Source organism: Pangasianodon hypophthalmus, chromosome 5 (genome assembly GCF_027358585.1).
Source record: "Pangasianodon hypophthalmus isolate fPanHyp1 chromosome 5, fPanHyp1.pri, whole genome shotgun sequence".
Lineage (NCBI taxonomy): Eukaryota > Metazoa > Chordata > Actinopteri > Siluriformes > Pangasiidae > Pangasianodon > Pangasianodon hypophthalmus.
The window spans coordinates 2,079,593-2,104,459 of NC_069714.1; the positions used below are offsets into that span (position 1 = coordinate 2,079,593).

The window sequence follows — 24,867 nt, forward strand, 5'->3', positions numbered from 1 at the left end:
ACACTTCATTTTAATCGTAAAACTAACGTCCAAATTGACAGCCATGTCAATAAAACAGGGGACGGGACAACCAAAGTTGGGCCAGCTGTTACAACACATTTAAAAAAAACATGGCTTAAGACAGTTTGGTGCAATGCGTAAACTGTCTATTTGTCTTTTTTTCCTGATTAACCATGAGCATCACTTCCAAACACTTTTCTATGAAACTACAGATTGCAAACCATGACAGTTAACAATGAATAGAAAGCATGATTGTGTGATTTCAGGGAATTGAAATGCTGTGGCTTAAACTGCTTGATAAAATGGAAGTGTAACTGCTGCATATGATGCTTCAGAAACATGTCTTCAGAAACATGTCTCAGAAACGTGAATTGACTGTATTGCTTTTTTTTTCTTACAGCAGATGGTGGAAAAAAAGATGTTGTTTTTTTAATTGATGGCTCTGACAGCACTAAGGAAAGTTTCTCAAGTGTGCAAAGATTTATCCTGCTCTTGGCAGAAAGGTTAAGCTTGGGGCAGAACAGAGATCGTATTTCGGTGGTCCAGTACAGTGACAATGCAACTGTTGATTTCTTTTTGAACACACACTTCTCAAGGCAAGATGAAGTTATTGACAGTATAAAACACCTGCGCCACAAAGGTGGAGAACTACTTTATACTGGGGCAGCTTTACAATATGTAAAGGATAACGTCTTTTCGGTCCTCTCAGGGAGCAGACGTTTAGAGGGTGTACCACAGATTTTGGTTCTGCTGAGTGCAGGACGGTCTAGGGATGATGTTAGAGGCCCAGTTAAAGCCCTAAAAGAAATTGGAGTCTTCCCAATAAGTATTGGTACACCAAATGCAGACACTCTTGAACTGCAGACAATATCCTATCAACCAAATTACTTTCTTATTGTTAACTTTGATAACCTTTTCACAATTAAAGAGGATGTTTTGTCTTTAATAAAAGAAGTATCAAACAAACAAGTGGCAACCAACATTCCTTCAGTTTTCGGTAAGAGATGGTGCCCTTTTTATTTCATTTATATCTTTTTATACATTACACTGTAATTGCTCATATTGTAAGACAAAGTATTTTGTCACTTCTAATTCTAGAATCTATAAAAAGCGATGTTGTATTTCTTGTGGATGGATCTGATGATGCTAAAAATGGCTTTGAGGCAATCCGTGCCTTTGTCCAAAAGATTGTTGAAAATCTCAATGTAGAAGAAAGTGGTGACAGGGTTGCCCTGGTCCAGTACAGTCGAGATGCTACTGCCAATTTTTATCTCAACTCATATTCAACCAAGAATGAAGTGCAGAGTTCAATACAATCTGTTAAACACAAAGCAGGAAGGCCACTGAACAGTGGTGCTGCCCTCCAGTTTATTAAAGATTATGTATTCACTCCATCATCTGGAGGCAGACATCTTGAGGGAACACGTCAGATACTGTACATATTTTCTGGTGGACGATCAAATGATGATATCAGAGGTGCTTCTCAAGCATTAAGGGAAAGTAAAATAATAGTCATTACCTTTGGAACAAGGAATGCTGATGCTTTGGAGTTACAGACAATGTCCTCTACACCAGCATATGCCTTCTCGATCCCTGACTTTAACTTCCTTGACAGCACCTATGAAATAGTTGCCTCTATCACCGGTGTTGAAGAAAGTTCAGTGAAGTTTACAACATCTGAGGGTAAGAACTCTTATAAATACAGCACACTGATTATTTCGTATGTGTTTCCCTGCTATGATTAGGAAAATCTGTGTGTGCCTACCCAAATTAAATATATATCTCTTTAAGAACAACATGTGTCTTATTAAGAACAAGTAAATTTTCCACTGAGTATAATTTGGCACTTGTTGGCATTTGGAGGGTGTTTTTTTAGGCTTCTGCTTCTTTAGTATATCTGCCCTGGAGTGGGTTTGGCACTTACGAGGCTTTGCTGTAAAGTGCCTGCAGTAAAAAAAAATATAAATAAAAATAAAAAATCAGACCATAGAATGGAAGACAACCATGCATTGTCTTTAGCTCTTCAGTTGGAAGTCAGAAAATGGAAAGTGCAAAGCGGACTCATATTAATGGCAAGTGCCATACACATATGTTATCCCTAATTTTCATAATTTAGAAACTATCCAACCAGTATAGTGCATTAGGTGCATTGGCTAGGATAAATTGTGCATAGGTGTAAAAGTCTGTGTGAATGTATGTGTGCATGGTGCCCTGTGATAGACTGGTGTCCCATCTAGAATGTATTCCTGCCTGACACCCAGTGTTCCCGGGATAGGCTCCGGAAACCCTGACCATGATGAAGTGAAATTGAGTGTGAGTGAGTGAGTGAGTGACCAGGATAAAGTGGTCAGTGACAGTGTGAGAGTATTTGTAGACTTTGTACATTGTAATGTAGCCGAGTAACTTTGTAAATGAAATTCCCTTTTGTTTTCTGTTCCTCAGCCAATCAATTTCAAAGTAAAGATTTGAAAAGAGATATTGCTTTTCTTGTGGATGGCTCAGACAATACTAGAAGAGGATTTCAAGCATTACGTGATTTTTTGTACAATGTTATTTCAAATCTCACTATTGGAGTAAATGAGAACAGAATTGCACTAATTCAGTACAGCAACGTAGCAGTTGCCAATTTTCATCTAAATTCATTTCTAAGAAAGGAAGATGTATTAAATGCTATTAAGGGTCTCACACACAAAGGAGGAAGACTCCTTAATACAGGCTCTGCTCTTTGGTATGTTAAAAATAATATATTTGCTGCAATTTCTGGCAGTAGAAAGCATGAAGGAGTCCCTCAAATACTAATTGTCCTGTCTGGGGGGAAATCAAAAGACAGTATTGATGAGCCAGTCACTGCCCTCAAACATGCTGGAGTCTCAATAATTGGAATAGGCACACAAAACACAGATGCTCAGGAGTTACAAAAAATTTCAGCTGAAATAACATCATTCTTTGTGGATGACTATAATCACCTACCAAATATCAAAGAGAAAGTAGTAGCAGCATTGAAAAAGGATTTGTCAAAAAGCACAACAAAAAGTGAAACTGTGATTGGTGAGTCATGTCGAAGCCATATAAAATGTACATAAATAGTTTACTTGTGTATCACAAAGCAAAAATGTGCAGATTATACAATGGTTATATTGTTGTTCATTTTTATACATTGTCTAGGCAAAATACATGAAAAGCATGATATAACACTTCTACTGGATGGTTCAGATGGCACAAGGAATTATTTTTCAGCAATGCGTGATTTTGTTGAAAGCATTGTGGAGAGATTGCATGTATCAGAGGAGGGAGACCATGTCTCTGTAGTCCAATTCAGCAGAGATCCAGAGGTGCATTTCTATCTCAACACATACGCGACAAAGGAGAGCATTGTCAACGCTGTTAGAGGTCTGAAGCACAAAGGAGGGAGACCTCTGAACACAGGAATGGCTCTCCAGTATGTGAGGGACAGCATTTTCAGCTCCTCGGCTGGAAGCAGACGTTTACAGGGTGTTCCTCAGGTATTGATTTTGTTGAGTGGAGGAAGGTCATTTGATAACGTCGACGTGCCAGCCTCATCCCTGAAAGAGCTTGGAGTCTTGATCTTTTCTGTGGGATCAGTAGGCTCAGATAGCAATGAATTGCAGAAGATCTCAAATGACCCTAGTTCCACACTCTCAGTGACAGATTTTACTTACCTCCCTAATGTACAAGAGCAGCTTCTCTCCATCATTAATACTGCACTTGTAGGAGCCACAGGCATCTCTCCAACAACAATAGGTAAGCCGATCATTTTGAGGCCTTTTTTTTCCCCAGAGTTATTTTAAGTTTTACTAGACATGTAGAGCAGTCAGTAAAATCGATCCAGCATGTGTCAGACTGCTGCTTCGCACAGCAAGCCTATTGTTAACTTCTTTACGATGTTCTGTATTTTTCAACCTTAATTATCCCTAGTTGAGGCTCGTGTACCAAGGAGAGATGTTGTTTTCCTGCTGGATGGGTCAGACGGCAATAGGAATGGGTTCCCGGCAATGATAGACTTTGTTCAACGAGTGGTGGAGAGGTTGAATGTAGGCGAGAACAAAGACCGTGTTTCTGTAGTCCAGTTCAGCAGAGATGCTGATATCCATTTCTATCTTAAGACATACACAACAAAGGAGGACCTTCTTGGCACAGTCAGAGCTTTGAGGCACAAAGGAGGAAGGCCCCTAAACATAGGGGCAGCGCTACAGTACGTCAGAGACAACGTATTTACTGCCTCCTCGGGTAGCAGACGACTGGAGGGTGTACCACAGATGCTGATCCTGTTGAGTGCCGGAAGGTCGTTTGACAATGTCGATATCCCAGCTTCGGCGCTGAAGGATCTGGGAATCTTGATTTTCGGAATAGGAACAAGGGACTCTGATAGCAACGAACTTGAGAGAATTTCATTTGGCCCCCGTTTTGCTCTGACCGTGTCAGATTTCACTGAGCTCCCAAATGTCCAAGAGCAACTTCTGACTTCTATAGAGGCTGTGGCAGTTCCCATCACTCCACCCTCCCCGCCTTCTCTTGGTATGACTGTCTGAAAGCGATAGATTACTTTGATTAGCATGACTGTGCTTTTCATTAAATTGTGTGTCATCTTCATAAACAGATCCTACATTAGAAACAAAACTGAAATTACTCATTGTAAATGTTTCTTTGTTACTGCTTATTCAAACCGATGCATTTTACCAAAATATTTTGGCGTTAATGGATTTGTTTCTTTCTTAGTTGATTATGAGGTTCCCAGAAAGGATGTTGTCTTCCTCCTGGATGGATCAGATGGGACTAGGAATGGATTCCCTGCCATGCTTGACTTTGTACAAAGGGTAGTGGAAAAATTTAACTTTGAGGAGAGTATGGACCATGTTTCAGTGGTGCAGTACAGTACAAATGCTGAGGTGCATTTCTATCTGAATACCTATTCAACAAAAGACGAAATCCTCAATGCCATCAGCAATGTAAAGCACAAAGGCGGGAGACGTGTCAACACAGGGTCAGCTCTCCAATATGTGAGAGAAAATGTGTTCACTGCCTCTGCTGGCAGTAGACATCAACAGGGTGTGCCTAGTGTCCTCATTCTGCTCAGGAGATCAAGGTCAACAGATAATGTTGATCAACCGGCCTCTGCCCTGAAAGAGAGTGGAGTCTTAATTTTTGGTGTTGGCACCAGGAATGTGAGCAGTGAAATTGAGAGAATTGCAAGTGGTCCTTCCTACGCTCAGACAGTTTCTGAGCTCTCTGACCTAGGCAGTGTCCAGCAGCAATTTTACACCACTCTCAGCACTGCACTTCTAGACGTAATGCCAGTGATACCTACAGTGATAGGTAAGGTATATTTTAACAACAGTGATCAAACTGACAGCACAGACAGTTTTGCAATTCCACCATACCATGTACCTTTTTTTTAATTGTATTTAGCATGCACGAGGTAAGTTTACAGATACTTTACCAGGGTTTTAGACTACTTCAGTCCGTTTCGAGAGTATGGTAGTTATGTTTTATAAAGTTTCTAGCACACATGGCCTAGATCTCGGAGGCCATCTCTACGATTGTAGCCGAAATGCAATTGTGCAATTCCCCTTGCAGTCAGGTCTCAGGTACCTTGCATGGTCACCAAGCTACTCCTGCCAAATGGTGTAAAAAGAAAAAAAAAAAAAAGACAAGGCAATTCAATCAACTCTTCTACAATACAGACTGTGAATGGGAGAGAGGTTACTTTTAAAATTGTCCAAGAAAGTTTGATATGACATTTTTTGTATTCCACTGTCTGTAGTTGACCAAAGATTTGACCGGAGAGATGTCGTATTCCTTCTGGATGGTTCAGATGGTACTAGGAATTATTTCCCAGCAATGCGTGATTTCGTTCAAAGCATTGTGGAGAGATTGCATGTATCAGAGGAGAGAGACCATGTGTCTGTAGCTCAATTCAGCAGAGATCCAGAGGTGCATTTCTATCTCAACACATACGCGACAAAGGAGAGCATTCTCGACACCGTTAGAGGTCTGAGGCACAAAGGAGGGAGACCTCTGAACACAGGAATTGCTCTCCAGTATGTGAGGGACAGCGTTTTCAGCACCTCGGCTGGAAGCAGACGTTTACAGGGTGTTCCTCAGGTATTGATTTTGTTGAGTGGAGGAAGGTCATTTGATAATGTCGACGTGCCAGCCTCATCCCTGAAAGAGCTTGGAGTCTTGATCTTTTCTGTGGGATCAGTAGGCTCAGATAGCAATGAATTGCGGAAGATCTCAAATGACCCTAGTTCCACACTCTCAGTGACAGACTTTACTTACCTCCCTAATGTACAAGAGCAGCTTCTTTCCATCATTAACACTGCACTTGTAGGAGCCACAGGCATCTCTCCAACAACAATAGGTAAGCCGATCATTTTGAGGCCTTTTTTTCCCCCAGAGTTATTTTAAGTTTTACTAGACATGTAGAGCAGTCAGTAAAATCGATCCAGCATGTGTCAGACTGGTGCTTCGCACAGCAAGCCTATTGTTAACTTCTTTACGATGTTCTGTATTTTTCAACCTTAATTATCCCTAGTTGAGGCTCGTGTACCAAGGAGAGATGTTGTTTTCCTGCTGGATGGGTCAGACGGCAATAGGAATGGGTTCCCGGCAATGATAGACTTTGTTCAACGAGTGGTGGAGAGGTTGAATGTAGGCGAGAACAAAGACCGTGTTTCTGTAGTCCAGTTCAGCAGAGATGCTGAAATCCATTTCTATCTTAAGACATACACAACAAAGGAGGACCTTCTTGGCACAGTCAGAGCTTTGAGGCACAAAGGAGGAAGGCCCCTAAACATAGGGGCAGCTCTACAGTACGTCAGAGACAACGTATTTACTGCCTCCTCGGGTAGCAGACGACTGGAGGGTGTACCACAGATGCTGATCCTGTTGAGTGCCGGAAGGTCGTTTGACAATGTCGATATCCCAGCTTCGGCGCTGAAGGATCTGGGAATCTTGATTTTCGGAATAGGAACAAGGGACTCTGATAGCAACGAACTTGAGAGAATTTCATTTGGCCCCCGTTTTGCTCTGACCGTGTCAGATTTCACTGAGCTCCCAAATGTCCAAGAGCAACTTCTGACTTCTATAGAGGCTGTGGCAGTTCCCATCACTCCACCCTCCCCGCCTTCTCTTGGTATGACTGTCTGAAAGCGATAGATTACTTTGATTAGCATGACTGTGCTTTTCATTAAATTGTGTGTCATCTTCATAAACAGATCCTACATTAGAAACAAAACTGAAATTACTCATTGTAAATGTTTCTTTGTTACTGCTTATTCAAACCGATGCATTTTACCAAAATATTTTGGCGTTAATGGATTTGTTTCTTTCTTAGTTGATTATGAGGTTCCCAGAAAGGATGTTGTCTTCCTCCTGGATGGATCAGATGGGACTAGGAATGGATTCCCTGCCATGCTTGACTTTGTACAAAGGGTAGTGGAAAAATTTAACTTTGAGGAGAGTATGGACCATGTTTCAGTGGTGCAGTACAGTACAAATGCTGAGGTGCATTTCTATCTGAATACCTATTCAACAAAAGACGAAATCCTCAATGCCATCAGCAATGTAAAGCACAAAGGCGGGAGACGTGTCAACACAGGGTCAGCTCTCCAATATGTGAGAGAAAATGTGTTCACTGCCTCTGCTGGCAGTAGACATCAACAGGGTGTGCCTAGTGTCCTCATTCTGCTCAGGAGATCAAGGTCAACAGATAATGTTGATCAACAGGCCTCTGCCCTGAAAGAGAGTGGAGTCTTAATTTTTGGTGTTGGCACCAGGAATGTGAGCAGTGAAATTGAGAGAATTGCAAGTGGTCCTTCCTACGCTCAGACTGTTTCTGAGCTCTCTGACCTAGGCAGTGTCCAGCAGCAATTTTACACCACTCTCAGCACTGCACTTCTAGACGTAATGCCAGTGATACCTACAGTGATAGGTAAGGTATATTTTAACAACAGTGATCAAACTGACAGCACAGACAGTTTTGCAATTCCACCATACCATGTACCTTTTTTTTAATTGTATTTAGCATGCACGAGGTAAGTTTACAGATACTTTACCAGGGTTTTAGACTACTTCAGTCCGTTTCGAGAGTATGGTAGTTATGTTTTATAAAGTTTCTAGCACACATGGCCTAGATCTCGGAGGCCATCTCTACGATTGTAGCCGAAATGCAATTGTGCAATTCCCCTTGCAGTCAGGTCTCAGGTACCTTGCATGGTCACCAAGCTACTCCTGCCAAATGGTGTAAAAAGAAAAAAAAAAAAAAGACAAGGCAATTCAATCAACTCTTCTACAATACAGACTGTGAATGGGAGAGAGGTTACTTTTAAAATTGTCCAAGAAAGTTTGATATGACATTTTTTGTATTCCACTGTCTGTAGTTGACCAAAGATTTGACCGGAGAGATGTCGTATTCCTTCTGGATGGTTCAGATGGTACTAGGAATTATTTCCCAGCAATGCGTGATTTCGTTCAAAGCATTGTGGAGAGATTGCATGTATCAGAGGAGAGAGACCATGTGTCTGTAGCTCAATTCAGCAGAGATCCAGAGGTGCATTTCTATCTCAACACATACGCGACAAAGGAGAGCATTCTCGACACCGTTAGAGGTCTGAGGCACAAAGGAGGGAGACCTCTGAACACAGGAATTGCTCTCCAGTATGTGAGGGACAGCGTTTTCAGCACCTCGGCTGGAAGCAGACGTTTACAGGGTGTTCCTCAGGTATTGATTTTGTTGAGTGGAGGAAGGTCATTTGATAATGTCGACGTGCCAGCCTCATCCCTGAAAGAGCTTGGAGTCTTGATCTTTTCTGTGGGATCAGTAGGCTCAGATAGCAATGAATTGCGGAAGATCTCAAATGACCCTAGTTCCACACTCTCAGTGACAGACTTTACTTACCTCCCTAATGTACAAGAGCAGCTTCTCTCCATCATTAACACTGCACTTGTAGGAGCCACAGGCATCTCTCCAACAACAATAGGTAAGCCGATCATTTTGAGGCCTTTTTTTCCCCCAGAGTTATTTTAAGTTTTACTAGACATGTAGAGCAGTCAGTAAAATCGATCCAGCATGTGTCAGACTGGTGCTTCGCACAGCAAGCCTATTGTTAACTTCTTTACGATGTTCTGTATTTTTCAACCTTAATTATCCCTAGTTGAGGCTCGTGTACCAAGGAGAGATGTTGTTTTCCTGCTGGATGGGTCAGACGGCAATAGGAATGGGTTCCCGGCAATGATAGACTTTGTTCAACGAGTGGTGGAGAGGTTGAATGTAGGCGAGAACAAAGACCGTGTTTCTGTAGTCCAGTTCAGCAGAGATGCTGAAATCCATTTCTATCTTAAGACATACACAACAAAGGAGGACCTTCTTGGCACAGTCAGAGCTTTGAGGCACAAAGGAGGAAGGCCCCTAAACATAGGGGCAGCTCTACAGTACGTCAGAGACAACGTATTTACTGCCTCCTCGGGTAGCAGACGACTGGAGGGTGTACCACAGATGCTGATCCTGTTGAGTGCCGGAAGGTCGTTTGACAATGTCGATATCCCAGCTTCGGCGCTGAAGGATCTGGGAATCTTGATTTTCGGAATAGGAACAAGGGACTCTGATAGCAACGAACTTGAGAGAATTTCATTTGGCCCCCGTTTTGCTCTGACCGTGTCAGATTTCACTGAGCTCCCAAATGTCCAAGAGCAACTTCTGACTTCTATAGAGGCTGTGGCAGTTCCCATCACTCCACCCTCCCCGCCTTCTCTTGGTATGACTGTCTGAAAGCGATAGATTACTTTGATTAGCATGACTGTGCTTTTCATTAAATTGTGTGTCACCTTCATAAACAGATCCTACATTAGAAACAAAACTGAAATTACTCATTGTAAATGTTTCTTTGTTACTGCTTATTCAAACCGATGCATTTTACCAAAATATTTTGGCATTAATGGATTTGTTTCTTTCTTAGTTGATTATGAGGTTCCCAGAAAGGATGTTGTCTTCCTCCTGGATGGATCAGATGGGACTAGGAATGGATTCCCTGCCATGCTTGACTTTGTACAAAGGGTAGTGGAAAAATTTAACTTTGAGGAGAGTATGGACCATGTTTCAGTGGTGCAGTACAGTACAAATGCTGAGGTGCATTTCTATCTGAATACCTATTCAACAAAAGACGAAATCCTCAATGCCATCAGCAATGTAAAGCACAAAGGCGGGAGACGTGTCAACACAGGGTCAGCTCTCCAATATGTGAGAGAAAATGTGTTCACTGCCTCTGCTGGCAGTAGACATCAACAGGGTGTGCCTAGTGTCCTCATTCTGCTCAGGAGATCAAGGTCAACAGATAATGTTGATCAACAGGCCTCTGCCCTGAAAGAGAGTGGAGTCTTAATTTTTGGTGTTGGCACCAGGAATGTGAGCAGTGAAATTGAGAGAATTGCAAGTGGTCCTTCCTACGCTCAGACTGTTTCTGAGCTCTCTGACCTAGGCAGTGTCCAGCAGCAATTTTACACCACTCTCAGCACTGCACTTCTAGACGTAATGCCAGTGATACCTACAGTGATAGGTAAGGTATATTTTAACAACAGTGATCAAACTGACAGCACAGACAGTTTTGCAATTCCACCATACCATGTACCTTTTTTTTAATTGTATTTAGCATGCACGAGGTAAGTTTACAGATACTTTACCAGGGTTTTAGACTACTTCAGTCCGTTTCGAGAGTATGGTAGTTATGTTTTATAAAGTTTCTAGCACACATGGCCTAGATCTCGGAGGCCATCTCTACGATTGTAGCCGAAATGCAATTGTGCAATTCCCCTTGCAGTCAGGTCTCAGGTACCTTGCATGGTCACCAAGCTACTCCTGCCAAATGGTGTAAAAAGAAAAAAAAAAAAAAGACAAGGCAATTCAATCAACTCTTCTACAATACAGACTGTGAATGGGAGAGAGGTTACTTTTAAAATTGTCCAAGAAAGTTTGATATGACATTTTTTGTATTCCACTGTCTGTAGTTGACCAAAGATTTGACCGGAGAGATGTCGTATTCCTTCTGGATGGTTCAGATGGTACTAGGAATTATTTCCCAGCAATGCGTGATTTCGTTCAAAGCATTGTGGAGAGATTGCATGTATCAGAGGAGAGAGACCATGTGTCTGTAGCTCAATTCAGCAGAGATCCAGAGGTGCATTTCTATCTCAACACATACGCGACAAAGGAGAGCATTCTCGACACCGTTAGAGGTCTGAGGCACAAAGGAGGGAGACCTCTGAACACAGGAATTGCTCTCCAGTATGTGAGGGACAGCGTTTTCAGCACCTCGGCTGGAAGCAGACGTTTACAGGGTGTTCCTCAGGTATTGATTTTGTTGAGTGGAGGAAGGTCATTTGATAATGTCGACGTGCCAGCCTCATCCCTGAAAGAGCTTGGAGTCTTGATCTTTTCTGTGGGATCAGTAGGCTCAGATAGCAATGAATTGCGGAAGATCTCAAATGACCCTAGTTCCACACTCTCAGTGACAGACTTTACTTACCTCCCTAATGTACAAGAGCAGCTTCTCTCCATCATTAACACTGCACTTGTAGGAGCCACAGGCATCTCTCCAACAACAATAGGTAAGCCGATCATTTTGAGGCCTTTTTTTCCCCCAGAGTTATTTTAAGTTTTACTAGACATGTAGAGCAGTCAGTAAAATCGATCCAGCATGTGTCAGACTGCTGCTTCGCACAGCAAGCCTATTGTTAACTTCTTTACGATGTTCTGTATTTTTCAACCTTAATTATCCCTAGTTGAGGCTCGTGTACCAAGGAGAGATGTTGTTTTCCTGCTGGATGGGTCAGACGGCAATAGGAATGGGTTCCCGGCAATGATAGACTTTGTTCAACGAGTGGTGGAGAGGTTGAATGTAGGCGAGAACAAAGACCGTGTTTCTGTAGTCCAGTTCAGCAGAGATGCTGAAATCCATTTCTATCTTAAGACATACACAACAAAGGAGGACCTTCTTGGCACAGTCAGAGCTTTGAGGCACAAAGGAGGAAGGCCCCTAAACATAGGGGCAGCTCTACAGTACGTCAGAGACAACGTATTTACTGCCTCCTCGGGTAGCAGACGACTGGAGGGTGTACCACAGATGCTGATCCTGTTGAGTGCCGGAAGGTCGTTTGACAATGTCGATATCCCAGCTTCGGCGCTGAAGGATCTGGGAATCTTGATTTTCGGAATAGGAACAAGGGACTCTGATAGCAACGAACTTGAGAGAATTTCATTTGGCCCCCGTTTTGCTCTGACCGTGTCAGATTTCACTGAGCTCCCAAATGTCCAAGAGCAACTTCTGACTTCTATAGAGGCTGTGGCAGTTCCCATCACTCCACCCTCCCCGCCTTCTCTTGGTATGACTGTCTGAAAGCGATAGATTACTTTGATTAGCATGACTGTGCTTTTCATTAAATTGTGTGTCACCTTCATAAACAGATCCTACATTAGAAACAAAACTGAAATTACTCATTGTAAATGTTTCTTTGTTACTGCTTATTCAAACCGATGCATTTTACCAAAATATTTTGGCGTTAATGGATTTGTTTCTTTCTTAGTTGATTATGAGGTTCCCAGAAAGGATGTTGTCTTCCTCCTGGATGGATCAGATGGGACTAGGAATGGATTCCCTGCCATGCTTGACTTTGTACAAAGGGTAGTGGAAAAATTTAACTTTGAGGAGAGTATGGACCATGTTTCAGTGGTGCAGTACAGTACAAATGCTGAGGTGCATTTCTATCTGAATACCTATTCAACAAAAGACGAAATCCTCAATGCCATCAGCAATGTAAAGCACAAAGGCGGGAGACGTGTCAACACAGGGTCAGCTCTCCAATATGTGAGAGAAAATGTGTTCACTGCCTCTGCTGGCAGTAGACATCAACAGGGTGTGCCTAGTGTCCTCATTCTGCTCAGGAGATCAAGGTCAACAGATAATGTTGATCAACAGGCCTCTGCCCTGAAAGAGAGTGGAGTCTTAATTTTTGGTGTTGGCACCAGGAATGTGAGCAGTGAAATTGAGAGAATTGCAAGTGGTCCTTCCTACGCTCAGACTGTTTCTGAGCTCTCTGACCTAGGCAGTGTCCAGCAGCAATTTTACACCACTCTCAGCACTGCACTTCTAGACGTAATGCCAGTGATACCTACAGTGATAGGTAAGGTATATTTTAACAACAGTGATCAAACTGACAGCACAGACAGTTTTGCAATTCCACCATACCATGTACCTTTTTTTTAATTGTATTTAGCATGCACGAGGTAAGTTTACAGATACTTTACCAGGGTTTTAGACTACTTCAGTCCGTTTCGAGAGTATGGTAGTTATGTTTTATAAAGTTTCTAGCACACATGGCCTAGATCTCGGAGGCCATCTCTACGATTGTAGCCGAAATGCAATTGTGCAATTCCCCTTGCAGTCAGGTCTCAGGTACCTTGCATGGTCACCAAGCTACTCCTGCCAAATGGTGTAAAAAGAAAAAAAAAAAAAAGACAAGGCAATTCAATCAACTCTTCTACAATACAGACTGTGAATGGGAGAGAGGTTACTTTTAAAATTGTCCAAGAAAGTTTGATATGACATTTTTTGTATTCCACTGTCTGTAGTTGACCAAAGATTTGACCGGAGAGATGTCGTATTCCTTCTGGATGGTTCAGATGGTACTAGGAATTATTTCCCAGCAATGCGTGATTTCGTTCAAAGCATTGTGGAGAGATTGCATGTATCAGAGGAGAGAGACCATGTGTCTGTAGCTCAATTCAGCAGAGATCCAGAGGTGCATTTCTATCTCAACACATACGCGACAAAGGAGAGCATTCTCGACACCGTTAGAGGTCTGAGGCACAAAGGAGGGAGACCTCTGAACACAGGAATTGCTCTCCAGTATGTGAGGGACAGCGTTTTCAGCACCTCGGCTGGAAGCAGACGTTTACAGGGTGTTCCTCAGGTATTGATTTTGTTGAGTGGAGGAAGGTCATTTGATAATGTCGACGTGCCAGCCTCATCCCTGAAAGAGCTTGGAGTCTTGATCTTTTCTGTGGGATCAGTAGGCTCAGATAGCAATGAATTGCGGAAGATCTCAAATGACCCTAGTTCCACACTCTCAGTGACAGACTTTACTTACCTCCCTAATGTACAAGAGCAGCTTCTCTCCATCATTAACACTGCACTTGTAGGAGCCACAGGCATCTCTCCAACAACAATAGGTAAGCCGATCATTTTGAGGCCTTTTTTTCCCCCAGAGTTATTTTAAGTTTTACTAGACATGTAGAGCAGTCAGTAAAATCGATCCAGCATGTGTCAGACTGCTGCTTCGCACAGCAAGCCTATTGTTAACTTCTTTACGATGTTCTGTATTTTTCAACCTTAATTATCCCTAGTTGAGGCTCGTGTACCAAGGAGAGATGTTGTTTTCCTGCTGGATGGGTCAGACGGCAATAGGAATGGGTTCCCGGCAATGATAGACTTTGTTCAACGAGTGGTGGAGAGGTTGAATGTAGGCGAGAACAAAGACCGTGTTTCTGTAGTCCAGTTCAGCAGAGATGCTGAAATCCATTTCTATCTTAAGACATACACAACAAAGGAGGACCTTCTTGGCACAGTCAGAGCTTTGAGGCACAAAGGAGGAAGGCCCCTAAACATAGGGGCAGCTCTACAGTACGTCAGAGACAACGTATTTACTGCCTCCTCGGGTAGCAGACGACTGGAGGGTGTACCACAGATGCTGATCCTGTTGAGTGCCGGAAGGTCGTTTGACAATGTCGATATCCCAGCTTCGGCGCTGAAGGATCTGGGAATCTTGATTTTCGGAATAGGAACAAGGGACTCTGATAGCAACGAACTTGAGAGAATTTCATTTGGCCCCCGTTTTGCTCTGACCGTGTCAGATTTCACTGAGCTCCCAAATGTCCAAGAGCAACTTCTGACTTCTATAGAGGCTGTGGCAGTTCCCATCACTCCACCCTCCCCGCCTTCTCTTGGTATGACTGTCTGAAAGCGATAGATTACTTTGATTAGCATGACTGTGCTTTTCATTAAATTGTGTGTCACCTTCATAAACAGATCCTACATTAGAAACAAAACTGAAATTACTCATTGTAAATGTTTCTTTGTTACTGCTTATTCAAACCGATGCATTTTACCAAAATATTTTGGCGTTAATGGATTTGTTTCTTTCTTAGTTGATTATGAGGTTCCCAGAAAGGATGTTGTCTTCCTCCTGGATGGATCAGATGGGACTAGGAATGGATTCCCTGCCATGCTTGACTTTGTACAAAGGGTAGTGGAAAAATTTAACTTTGAGGAGAGTATGGACCATGTTTCAGTGGTGCAGTACAGTACAAATGCTGAGGTGCATTTCTATCTGAATACCTATTCAACAAAAGACGAAATCCTCAATGCCATCAGCAATGTAAAGCACAAAGGCGGGAGACGTGTCAACACAGGGTCAGCTCTCCAATATGTGAGAGAAAATGTGTTCACTGCCTCTGCTGGCAGTAGACATCAACAGGGTGTGCCTAGTGTCCTCATTCTGCTCAGGAGATCAAGGTCAACAGATAATGTTGATCAACAGGCCTCTGCCCTGAAAGAGAGTGGAGTCTTAATTTTTGGTGTTGGCACCAGGAATGTGAGCAGTGAAATTGAGAGAATTGCAAGTGGTCCTTCCTACGCTCAGACTGTTTCTGAGCTCTCTGACCTAGGCAGTGTCCAGCAGCAATTTTACACCACTCTCAGCACTGCACTTCTAGACGTAATGCCAGTGATACCTACAGTGATAGGTAAGGTATATTTTAACAACAGTGATCAAACTGACAGCACAGACAGTTTTGCAATTCCACCATACCATGTACCTTTTTTTTAATTGTATTTAGCATGCACGAGGTAAGTTTACAGATACTTTACCAGGGTTTTAGACTACTTCAGTCCGTTTCGAGAGTATGGTAGTTATGTTTTATAAAGTTTCTAGCACACATGGCCTAGATCTCGGAGGCCATCTCTACGATTGTAGCCGAAATGCAATTGTGCAATTCCCCTTGCAGTCAGGTCTCAGGTACCTTGCATGGTCACCAAGCTACTCCTGCCAAATGGTGTAAAAAGAAAAAAAAAAAAAAGACAAGGCAATTCAATCAACTCTTCTACAATACAGACTGTGAATGGGAGAGAGGTTACTTTTAAAATTGTCCAAGAAAGTTTGATATGACATTTTTTGTATTCCACTGTCTGTAGTTGACCAAAGATTTGACCGGAGAGATGTCGTATTCCTTCTGGATGGTTCAGATGGTACTAGGAATTATTTCCCAGCAATGCGTGATTTCGTTCAAAGCATTGTGGAGAGATTGCATGTATCAGAGGAGAGAGACCATGTGTCTGTAGCTCAATTCAGCAGAGATCCAGAGGTGCATTTCTATCTCAACACATACGCGACAAAGGAGAGCATTCTCGACACCGTTAGAGGTCTGAGGCACAAAGGAGGGAGACCTCTGAACACAGGAATTGCTCTCCAGTATGTGAGGGACAGCGTTTTCAGCACCTCGGCTGGAAGCAGACGTTTACAGGGTGTTCCTCAGGTATTGATTTTGTTGAGTGGAGGAAGGTCATTTGATAATGTCGACGTGCCAGCCTCATCCCTGAAAGAGCTTGGAGTCTTGATCTTTTCTGTGGGATCAGTAGGCTCAGATAGCAATGAATTGCGGAAGATCTCAAATGACCCTAGTTCCACACTCTCAGTGACAGACTTTACTTACCTCCCTAATGTACAAGAGCAGCTTCTCTCCATCATTAACACTGCACTTGTAGGAGCCACAGGCATCTCTCCAACAACAATAGGTAAGCCGATCATTTTGAGGCCTTTTTTTCCCCCAGAGTTATTTTAAGTTTTACTAGACATGTAGAGCAGTCAGTAAAATCGATCCAGCATGTGTCAGACTGGTGCTTCGCACAGCAAGCCTATTGTTAACTTCTTTACGATGTTCTGTATTTTTCAACCTTAATTATCCCTAGTTGAGGCTCGTGTACCAAGGAGAGATGTTGTTTTCCTGCTGGATGGGTCAGACGGCAATAGGAATGGGTTCCCGGCAATGATAGACTTTGTTCAACGAGTGGTGGAGAGGTTGAATGTAGGCGAGAACAAAGACCGTGTTTCTGTAGTCCAGTTCAGCAGAGATGCTGAAATCCATTTCTATCTTAAGACATACACAACAAAGGAGGACCTTCTTGGCACAGTCAGAGCTTTGAGGCACAAAGGAGGAAGGCCCCTAAACATAGGGGCAGCTCTACAGTACGTCAGAGACAACGTATTTACTGCCTCCTCGGGTAGCAGACGACTGGAGGGTGTACCACAGATGCTGATCCTGTTGAGTGCCGGAAGGTCGTTTGACAATGTCGATATCCCAGCTTCGGCGCTGAAGGATCTGGGAATCTTGATTTTCGGAATAGGAACAAGGGACTCTGATAGCAACGAACTTGAGAGAATTTCATTTGGCCCCCGTTTTGCTCTGACCGTGTCAGATTTCACTGAGCTCCCAAATGTCCAAGAGCAACTTCTGACTTCTATAGAGGCTGTGGCAGTTCCCATCACTCCACCCTCCCCGCCTTCTCTTGGTATGACTGTCTGAAAGCGATAGATTACTTTGATTAGCATGACTGTGCTTTTCATTAAATTGTGTGTCACCTTCATAAACAGATCCTACATTAGAAACAAAACTGAAATTACTCATTGTAAATGTTTCTTTGTTACTGCTTATTCAAACCGATGCATTTTACCAAAATATTTTGGCGTTAATGGATTTGTTTCTTTCTTAGTTGATTATGAGGTTCCCAGAAAGGATGTTGTCTTCCTCCTGGATGGATCAGATGGGACTAGGAATGGATTCCCTGCCATGCTTGACTTTGTACAAAGGGTAGTGGAAAAATTTAACTTTGAGGAGAGTATGGACCATGTTTCAGTGGTGCAGTACAGTACAAATGCTGAGGTGCATTTCTATCTGAATACCTATTCAACAAAAGACGAAATCCTCAATGCCATCAGCAATGTAAAGCACAAAGGCGGGAGACGTGTCAACACAGGGTCAGCTCTCCAATATGTGAGAGAAAATGTGTTCACTGCCTCTGCTGGCAGTAGACATCAACAGGGTGTGCCTAGTGTCCTCATTCTGCTCAGGAGATCAAGGTCAACAGATAATGTTGATCAACCGGCCTCTGCCCTGAAAGAGAGTGGAGTCTTAATTTTTGGTGTTGGCACCAGGAATGTGAGCAGTGAAATTGAGAGAATTGCAAGTGGTCCTTCCTACGCTCAGACAGTTTCTGAGCTCTCTGACCTAGGCAGTGTCCAGCAGCAATTTTACACCACTCTCAGCACTGCACTTCTAGACGTAATGCCAGTGATACCTACAGTGATAGGTAAGGTATATTTTAACAACAGTGATCAAACTGACAGCACAGACAGTTTTGCAATTCCACCATACCATGTACCTTTTTTTTAATTGTATTTAGCATGCACGAGGTAAGTTTACAGATACTTTACCAGGGTTTTAGACTACTTCAGTCCGTTTCGAGAGTATGGTAGTTATGTTTTATAAAGTTTCTAGCACACATGGCCTAGATCTCGGAGGCCATCTCTACGATTGTAGCCGAAATGCAATTGTGCAATTCCCCTTGCAGTCAGGTCTCAGGTACCTTGCATGGTCACCAAGCTACTCCTGCCAAATGGTGTAAAAAGAAAAAAAAAAAAAAGACAAGGCAATTCAATCAACTCTTCTACAATACAGACTGTGAATGGGAGAGAGGTTACTTTTAAAATTGTCCAAGAAAGTTTGATATGACATTTTTTGTATTCCACTGTCTGTAGTTGACCAAAGATTTGACCGGAGAGATGTCGTATTCCTTCTGGATGGTTCAGATGGTACTAGGAATTATTTCCCAGCAATGCGTGATTTCGTTCAAAGCATTGTGGAGAGATTGCATGTATCAGAGGAGAGAGACCATGTGTCTGTAGCTCAATTCAGCAGAGATCCAGAGGTGCATTTCTATCTCAACACATACGCGACAAAGGAGAGCATTCTCGACACCGTTAGAGGTCTGAGGCACAAAGGAGGGAGACCTCTGAACACAGGAATTGCTCTCCAGTATGTGAGGGACAGCGTTTTCAGCACCTCGGCTGGAAGCAGACGTTTACAGGGTGTTCCTCAGGTATTGATTTTGTTGAGTGGAGGAAGGTCATTTGATAATGTCGACGTGCCAGCCTCATCCCTGAAAGAGCTTGGAGTCTTGATCTTTTCTGTGGGATCAGTAGGCTCAGATAGCAATGAATTGCGGAAGATCTCAAATGACCCTAGTTCCACACTCTCAGTGACAGACTTTACTTACCTCCCTAATGTACAAGAGCAGCTTCTCTCCATCATTAACACTGCACTTGTAGGAGCCACAGGCATCTCTCCAACAACAATAGGTAAGCCGATCATTTTGAGGCCTTTTTTTCCCCCAGAGTTATTTTAAGTTTTACTAGACATGTAGAGCAGTCAGTAAAATCGATCCAGCATGTGTCAGACTGCTGCTTCGCACAGCAAGCCTATTGTTAACTTCTTTACGATGTTCTGTATTTTTCAACCTTAATTATCCCTAGTTGAGGCTCGTGTACCAAGGAGAGATGTTGTTTTCCTGCTGGATGGGTCAGACGGCAATAGGAATGGGTTCCCGGCAATGATAGACTTTGTTCAACGAGTGGTGGAGAGGTTGAATGTAGGCGAGAACAAAGACCGTGTTTCTGTAGTCCAGTTCAGCAGAGATGCTGAAATCCATTTCTATCTTAAGACATACACAACAAAGGAGGACCTTCTTGGCACAGTCAGAGCTTTGAGGCACAAAGGAGGAAGGCCCCTAAACATAGGGGCAGCTCTACAGTACGTCAGAGACAACGTATTTACTGCCTCCTCGGGTAGCAGACGACTGGAGGGTGTACCACAGATGCTGATCCTGTTGAGTGCCGGAAGGTCGTTTGACAATGTCGATATCCCAGCTTCGGCGCTGAAGGATCTGGGAATCTTGATTTTCGGAATAGGAACAAGGGACTCTGATAGCAACGAACTTGAGAGAATTTCATTTGGCCCCCGTTTTGCTCTGACCGTGTCAGATTTCACTGAGCTCCCAAATGTCCAAGAGCAACTTCTGACTTCTATAGAGGCTGTGGCAGTTCCCATCACTCCACCCTCCCCGCCTTCTCTTGGTATGACTGTCTGAAAGCGATAGATTACTTTGATTAGCATGACTGTGCTTTTCATTAAATTGTGTGTCATCTTCATAAACAGATCCTACATTAGAAACAAAACTGAAATTACTCATTGTAAATGTTTCTTTGTTACTGCTTATTCAAACCGATGCATTTTACCAAAATATTTTGGCGTTAATGGATTTGTTTCTTTCTTAGTTGATTATGAGGTTCCCAGAAAGGATGTTGTCTTCCTCCTGGATGGATCAGATGGGACTAGGAATGGATTCCCTGCCATGCTTGACTTTGTACAAAGGGTAGTGGAAAAATTTAACTTTGAGGAGAGTATGGACCATGTTTCAGTGGTGCAGTACAGTACAAATGCTGAGGTGCATTTCTATCTGAATACCTATTCAACAAAAGACGAAATCCTCAATGCCATCAGCAATGTAAAGCACAAAGGCGGGAGACGTGTCAACACAGGGTCAGCTCTCCAATATGTGAGAGAAAATGTGTTCACTGCCTCTGCTGGCAGTAGACATCAACAGGGTGTGCCTAGTGTCCTCATTCTGCTCAGGAGATCAAGGTCAACAGATAATGTTGATCAACCGGCCTCTGCCCTGAAAGAGAGTGGAGTCTTAATTTTTGGTGTTGGCACCAGGAATGTGAGCAGTGAAATTGAGAGAATTGCAAGTGGTCCTTCCTACGCTCAGACAGTTTCTGAGCTCTCTGACCTAGGCAGTGTCCAGCAGCAATTTTACACCACTCTCAGCACTGCACTTCTAGACGTAATGCCAGTGATACCTACAGTGATAGGTAAGGTATATTTTAACAACAGTGATCAAACTGACAGCACAGACAGTTTTGCAATTCCACCATACCATGTACCTTTTTTTTAATTGTATTTAGCATGCACGAGGTAAGTTTACAGATACTTTACCAGGGTTTTAGACTACTTCAGTCCGTTTCGAGAGTATGGTAGTTATGTTTTATAAAGTTTCTAGCACACATGGCCTAGATCTCGGAGGCCATCTCTACGATTGTAGCCGAAATGCAATTGTGCAATTCCCCTTGCAGTCAGGTCTCAGGTACCTTGCATGGTCACCAAGCTACTCCTGCCAAATGGTGTAAAAAGAAAAAAAAAAAAAAGACAAGGCAATTCAATCAACTCTTCTACAATACAGACTGTGAATGGGAGAGAGGTTACTTTTAAAATTGTCCAAGAAAGTTTGATATGACATTTTTTGTATTCCACTGTCTGTAGTTGACCAAAGATTTGACCGGAGAGATGTCGTATTCCTTCTGGATGGTTCAGATGGTACTAGGAATTATTTCCCAGCAATGCGTGATTTCGTTCAAAGCATTGTGGAGAGATTGCATGTATCAGAGGAGAGAGACCATGTGTCTGTAGCTCAATTCAGCAGAGATCCAGAGGTGCATTTCTATCTCAACACATACGCGACAAAGGAGAGCATTCTCGACACCGTTAGAGGTCTGAGGCACAAAGGAGGGAGACCTCTGAACACAGGAATTGCTCTCCAGTATGTGAGGGACAGCGTTTTCAGCACCTCGGCTGGAAGCAGACGTTTACAGGGTGTTCCTCAGGTATTGATTTTGTTGAGTGGAGGAAGGTCATTTGATAATGTCGACGTGCCAGCCTCATCCCTGAAAGAGCTTGGAGTCTTGATCTTTTCTGTGGGATCAGTAGGCTCAGATAGCAATGAATTGCGGAAGATCTCAAATGACCCTAGTTCCACACTCTCAGTGACAGACTTTACTTACCTCCCTAATGTACAAGAGCAGCTTCTCTCCATCATTAACACTGCACTTGTAGGAGCCACAGGCATCTCTCCAACAACAATAGGTAAGCCGATCATTTTGAGGCCTTTTTTTCCCCCAGAGTTATTTTAAGTTTTACTAGACATGTAGAGCAGTCAGTAAAATCGATCCAGCATGTGTCAGACTGCTGCTTCGCACAGCAAGCCTATTGTTAACTTCTTTACGATGTTCTGTATTTTTCAACCTTAATTATCCCTAGTTGAGGCTCGTGTACCAAGGAGAGATGTTGTTTTCCTGCTGGATGGGTCAGACGGCAATAGGAATGGGTTCCCGGCAATGATAGACTTTGTTCAACGAGTGGTGGAGAGGTTGAATGTAGGCGAGAACAAAGACCGTGTTTCTGTAGTCCAGTTCAGCAGAGATGCTGAAATCCATTTCTATCTTAAGACATACACAACAAAGGAGGACCTTCTTGGCACAGTCAGAGCTTTGAGGCACAAAGGAGGAAGGCCCCTAAACATAGGGGCAGCTCTACAGTACGTCAGAGACAACGTATTTACTGCCTCCTCGGGTAGCAGACGACTGGAGGGTGTACCACAGATGCTGATCCTGTTGAGTGCCGGAAGGTCGTTTGACAATGTCGATATCCCAGCTTCGGCGCTGAAGGATCTGGGAATCTTGATTTTCGGAATAGGAACAAGGGACTCTGATAGCAACGAACTTGAGAGAATTTCATTTGGCCCCCGTTTTGCTCTGACCGTGTCAGATTTCACTGAGCTCCCAAATGTCCAAGAGCAACTTCTGACTTCTATAGAGGCTGTGGCAGTTCCCATCACTCCACCCTCCCCGCCTTCTCTTGGTATGACTGTCTGAAAGCGATAGATTACTTTGATTAGCATGACTGTGCTTTTCATTAAATTGTGTGTCATCTTCATAAACAGATCCTACATTAGAAACAAAACTGAAATTACTCATTGTAAATGTTTCTTTGTTACTGCTTATTCAAACCGATGCATTTTACCAAAATATTTTGGCGTTAATGGATTTGTTTCTTTCTTAGTTGATTATGAGGTTCCCAGAAAGGATGTTGTCTTCCTCCTGGATGGATCAGATGGGACTAGGAATGGATTCCCTGCCATGCTTGACTTTGTACAAAGGGTAGTGGAAAAATTTAACTTTGAGGAGAGTATGGACCATGTTTCAGTGGTGCAGTACAGTACAAATGCTGAGGTGCATTTCTATCTGAATACCTATTCAACAAAAGACGAAATCCTCAATGCCATCAGCAATGTAAAGCACAAAGGCGGGAGACGTGTCAACACAGGGTCAGCTCTCCAATATGTGAGAGAAAATGTGTTCACTGCCTCTGCTGGCAGTAGACATCAACAGGGTGTGCCTAGTGTCCTCATTCTGCTCAGGAGATCAAGGTCAACAGATAATGTTGATCAACCGGCCTCTGCCCTGAAAGAGAGTGGAGTCTTAATTTTTGGTGTTGGCACCAGGAATGTGAGCAGTGAAATTGAGAGAATTGCAAGTGGTCCTTCCTACGCTCAGACAGTTTCTGAGCTCTCTGACCTAGGCAGTGTCCAGCAGCAATTTTACACCACTCTCAGCACTGCACTTCTAGACGTAATGCCAGTGATACCTACAGTGATAGGTAAGGTATATTTTAACAACAGTGATCAAACTGACAGCACAGACAGTTTTGCAATTCCACCATACCATGTACCTTTTTTTTAATTGTATTTAGCATGCACGAGGTAAGTTTACAGATACTTTACCAGGGTTTTAGACTACTTCAGTCCGTTTCGAGAGTATGGTAGTTATGTTTTATAAAGTTTCTAGCACACATGGCCTAGATCTCGGAGGCCATCTCTACGATTGTAGCCGAAATGCAATTGTGCAATTCCCCTTGCAGTCAGGTCTCAGGTACCTTGCATGGTCACCAAGCTACTCCTGCCAAATGGTGTAAAAAGAAAAAAAAAAAAAAGACAAGGCAATTCAATCAACTCTTCTACAATACAGACTGTGAATGGGAGAGAGGTTACTTTTAAAATTGTCCAAGAAAGTTTGATATGACATTTTTTGTATTCCACTGTCTGTAGTTGACCAAAGATTTGACCGGAGAGATGTCGTATTCCTTCTGGATGGTTCAGATGGTACTAGGAATTATTTCCCAGCAATGCGTGATTTCGTTCAAAGCATTGTGGAGAGATTGCATGTATCAGAGGAGAGAGACCATGTGTCTGTAGCTCAATTCAGCAGAGATCCAGAGGTGCATTTCTATCTCAACACATACGTGACAAAGGAGAGCATTCTCGACACCGTTAGAGGTCTGAGGCACAAAGGAGGGAGACCTCTGAACACAGGAATTGCTCTCCAGTATGTGAGGGACAGCGTTTTCAGCACCTCGGCTGGAAGCAGACGTTTACAGGGTGTTCCTCAGGTATTGATTTTGTTGAGTGGAGGAAGGTCATTTGATAATGTCGACGTGCCAGCCTCATCCCTGAAAGAGCTTGGAGTCTTGATCTTTTCTGTGGGATCAGTAGGCTCAGATAGCAATGAATTGCGGAAGATCTCAAATGACCCTAGTTCCACACTCTCAGTGACAGACTTTACTTACCTCCCTAATGTACAAGAGCAGCTTCTCTCCATCATTAACACTGCACTTGTAGGAGCCACAGGCATCTCTCCAACAACAATAGGTAAGCCGAGCATTTTGAGGCCTTTTTTTCCCCCAGAGTTATTTTAAGTTTTACTAGACATGTAGAGCAGTCAGTAAAATCGATCCAGCATGTGTCAGACTGCTGCTTCGCACAGCAAGCCTATTGTTAACTTCTTTACGATGTT

The 24,867-nt window shown here is 43.1% G+C and overlaps 2 protein-coding genes across 7 annotated transcripts in view; both read left to right on the forward strand.

The window, feature by feature from the left end:
- Positions 1-3,813, forward strand: part of LOC117597348 (collagen alpha-3(VI) chain) — a 37,675-nt gene extending 33,862 nt beyond the window's left edge. Inside the window, exons 7-10 of one of the 2 annotated variants that reach the window (XM_053233870.1) lie at positions 401-997; positions 1,099-1,683; positions 2,443-3,048; positions 3,166-3,813. In XM_053233870.1, coding sequence (XP_053089845.1) covers positions 401-997; positions 1,099-1,683; positions 2,443-3,048; positions 3,166-3,809 — 2,432 coding nt within the window. In that variant the 3' untranslated portion in view covers positions 3,810-3,813. The remainder of the gene's footprint in view (positions 1-400; positions 998-1,098; positions 1,684-2,442; positions 3,049-3,165) is intronic. The other variant, XM_053233871.1, reaches the window with a different exon arrangement.
- A 195-nt stretch (positions 3,814-4,008) lies between these two features.
- The window catches only part of col6a3 (collagen, type VI, alpha 3), a 65,259-nt gene continuing 44,400 nt past the window's right edge, over positions 4,009-24,867 (forward strand). For all 5 annotated transcript variants that reach the window (XM_053233865.1, XM_053233868.1, XM_053233866.1 and 2 more), the window contains exons 1-24: positions 4,009-4,536; positions 4,738-5,334; positions 5,783-6,382; positions 6,557-7,156; positions 7,358-7,954; positions 8,403-9,002; positions 9,177-9,776; positions 9,978-10,574; positions 11,023-11,622; positions 11,797-12,396; positions 12,598-13,194; positions 13,643-14,242; positions 14,417-15,016; positions 15,218-15,814; positions 16,263-16,862; positions 17,037-17,636; positions 17,838-18,434; positions 18,883-19,482; positions 19,657-20,256; positions 20,458-21,054; positions 21,503-22,102; positions 22,277-22,876; positions 23,078-23,674; positions 24,123-24,722. In XM_053233865.1, coding sequence (XP_053089840.1) covers positions 4,014-4,536; positions 4,738-5,334; positions 5,783-6,382; positions 6,557-7,156; positions 7,358-7,954; positions 8,403-9,002; positions 9,177-9,776; positions 9,978-10,574; positions 11,023-11,622; positions 11,797-12,396; positions 12,598-13,194; positions 13,643-14,242; positions 14,417-15,016; positions 15,218-15,814; positions 16,263-16,862; positions 17,037-17,636; positions 17,838-18,434; positions 18,883-19,482; positions 19,657-20,256; positions 20,458-21,054; positions 21,503-22,102; positions 22,277-22,876; positions 23,078-23,674; positions 24,123-24,722 — 14,299 coding nt within the window. In that variant the 5' untranslated portion in view covers positions 4,009-4,013. The remainder of the gene's footprint in view (positions 4,537-4,737; positions 5,335-5,782; positions 6,383-6,556; positions 7,157-7,357; positions 7,955-8,402; positions 9,003-9,176; positions 9,777-9,977; positions 10,575-11,022; positions 11,623-11,796; positions 12,397-12,597; positions 13,195-13,642; positions 14,243-14,416; positions 15,017-15,217; positions 15,815-16,262; positions 16,863-17,036; positions 17,637-17,837; positions 18,435-18,882; positions 19,483-19,656; positions 20,257-20,457; positions 21,055-21,502; positions 22,103-22,276; positions 22,877-23,077; positions 23,675-24,122; positions 24,723-24,867) is intronic.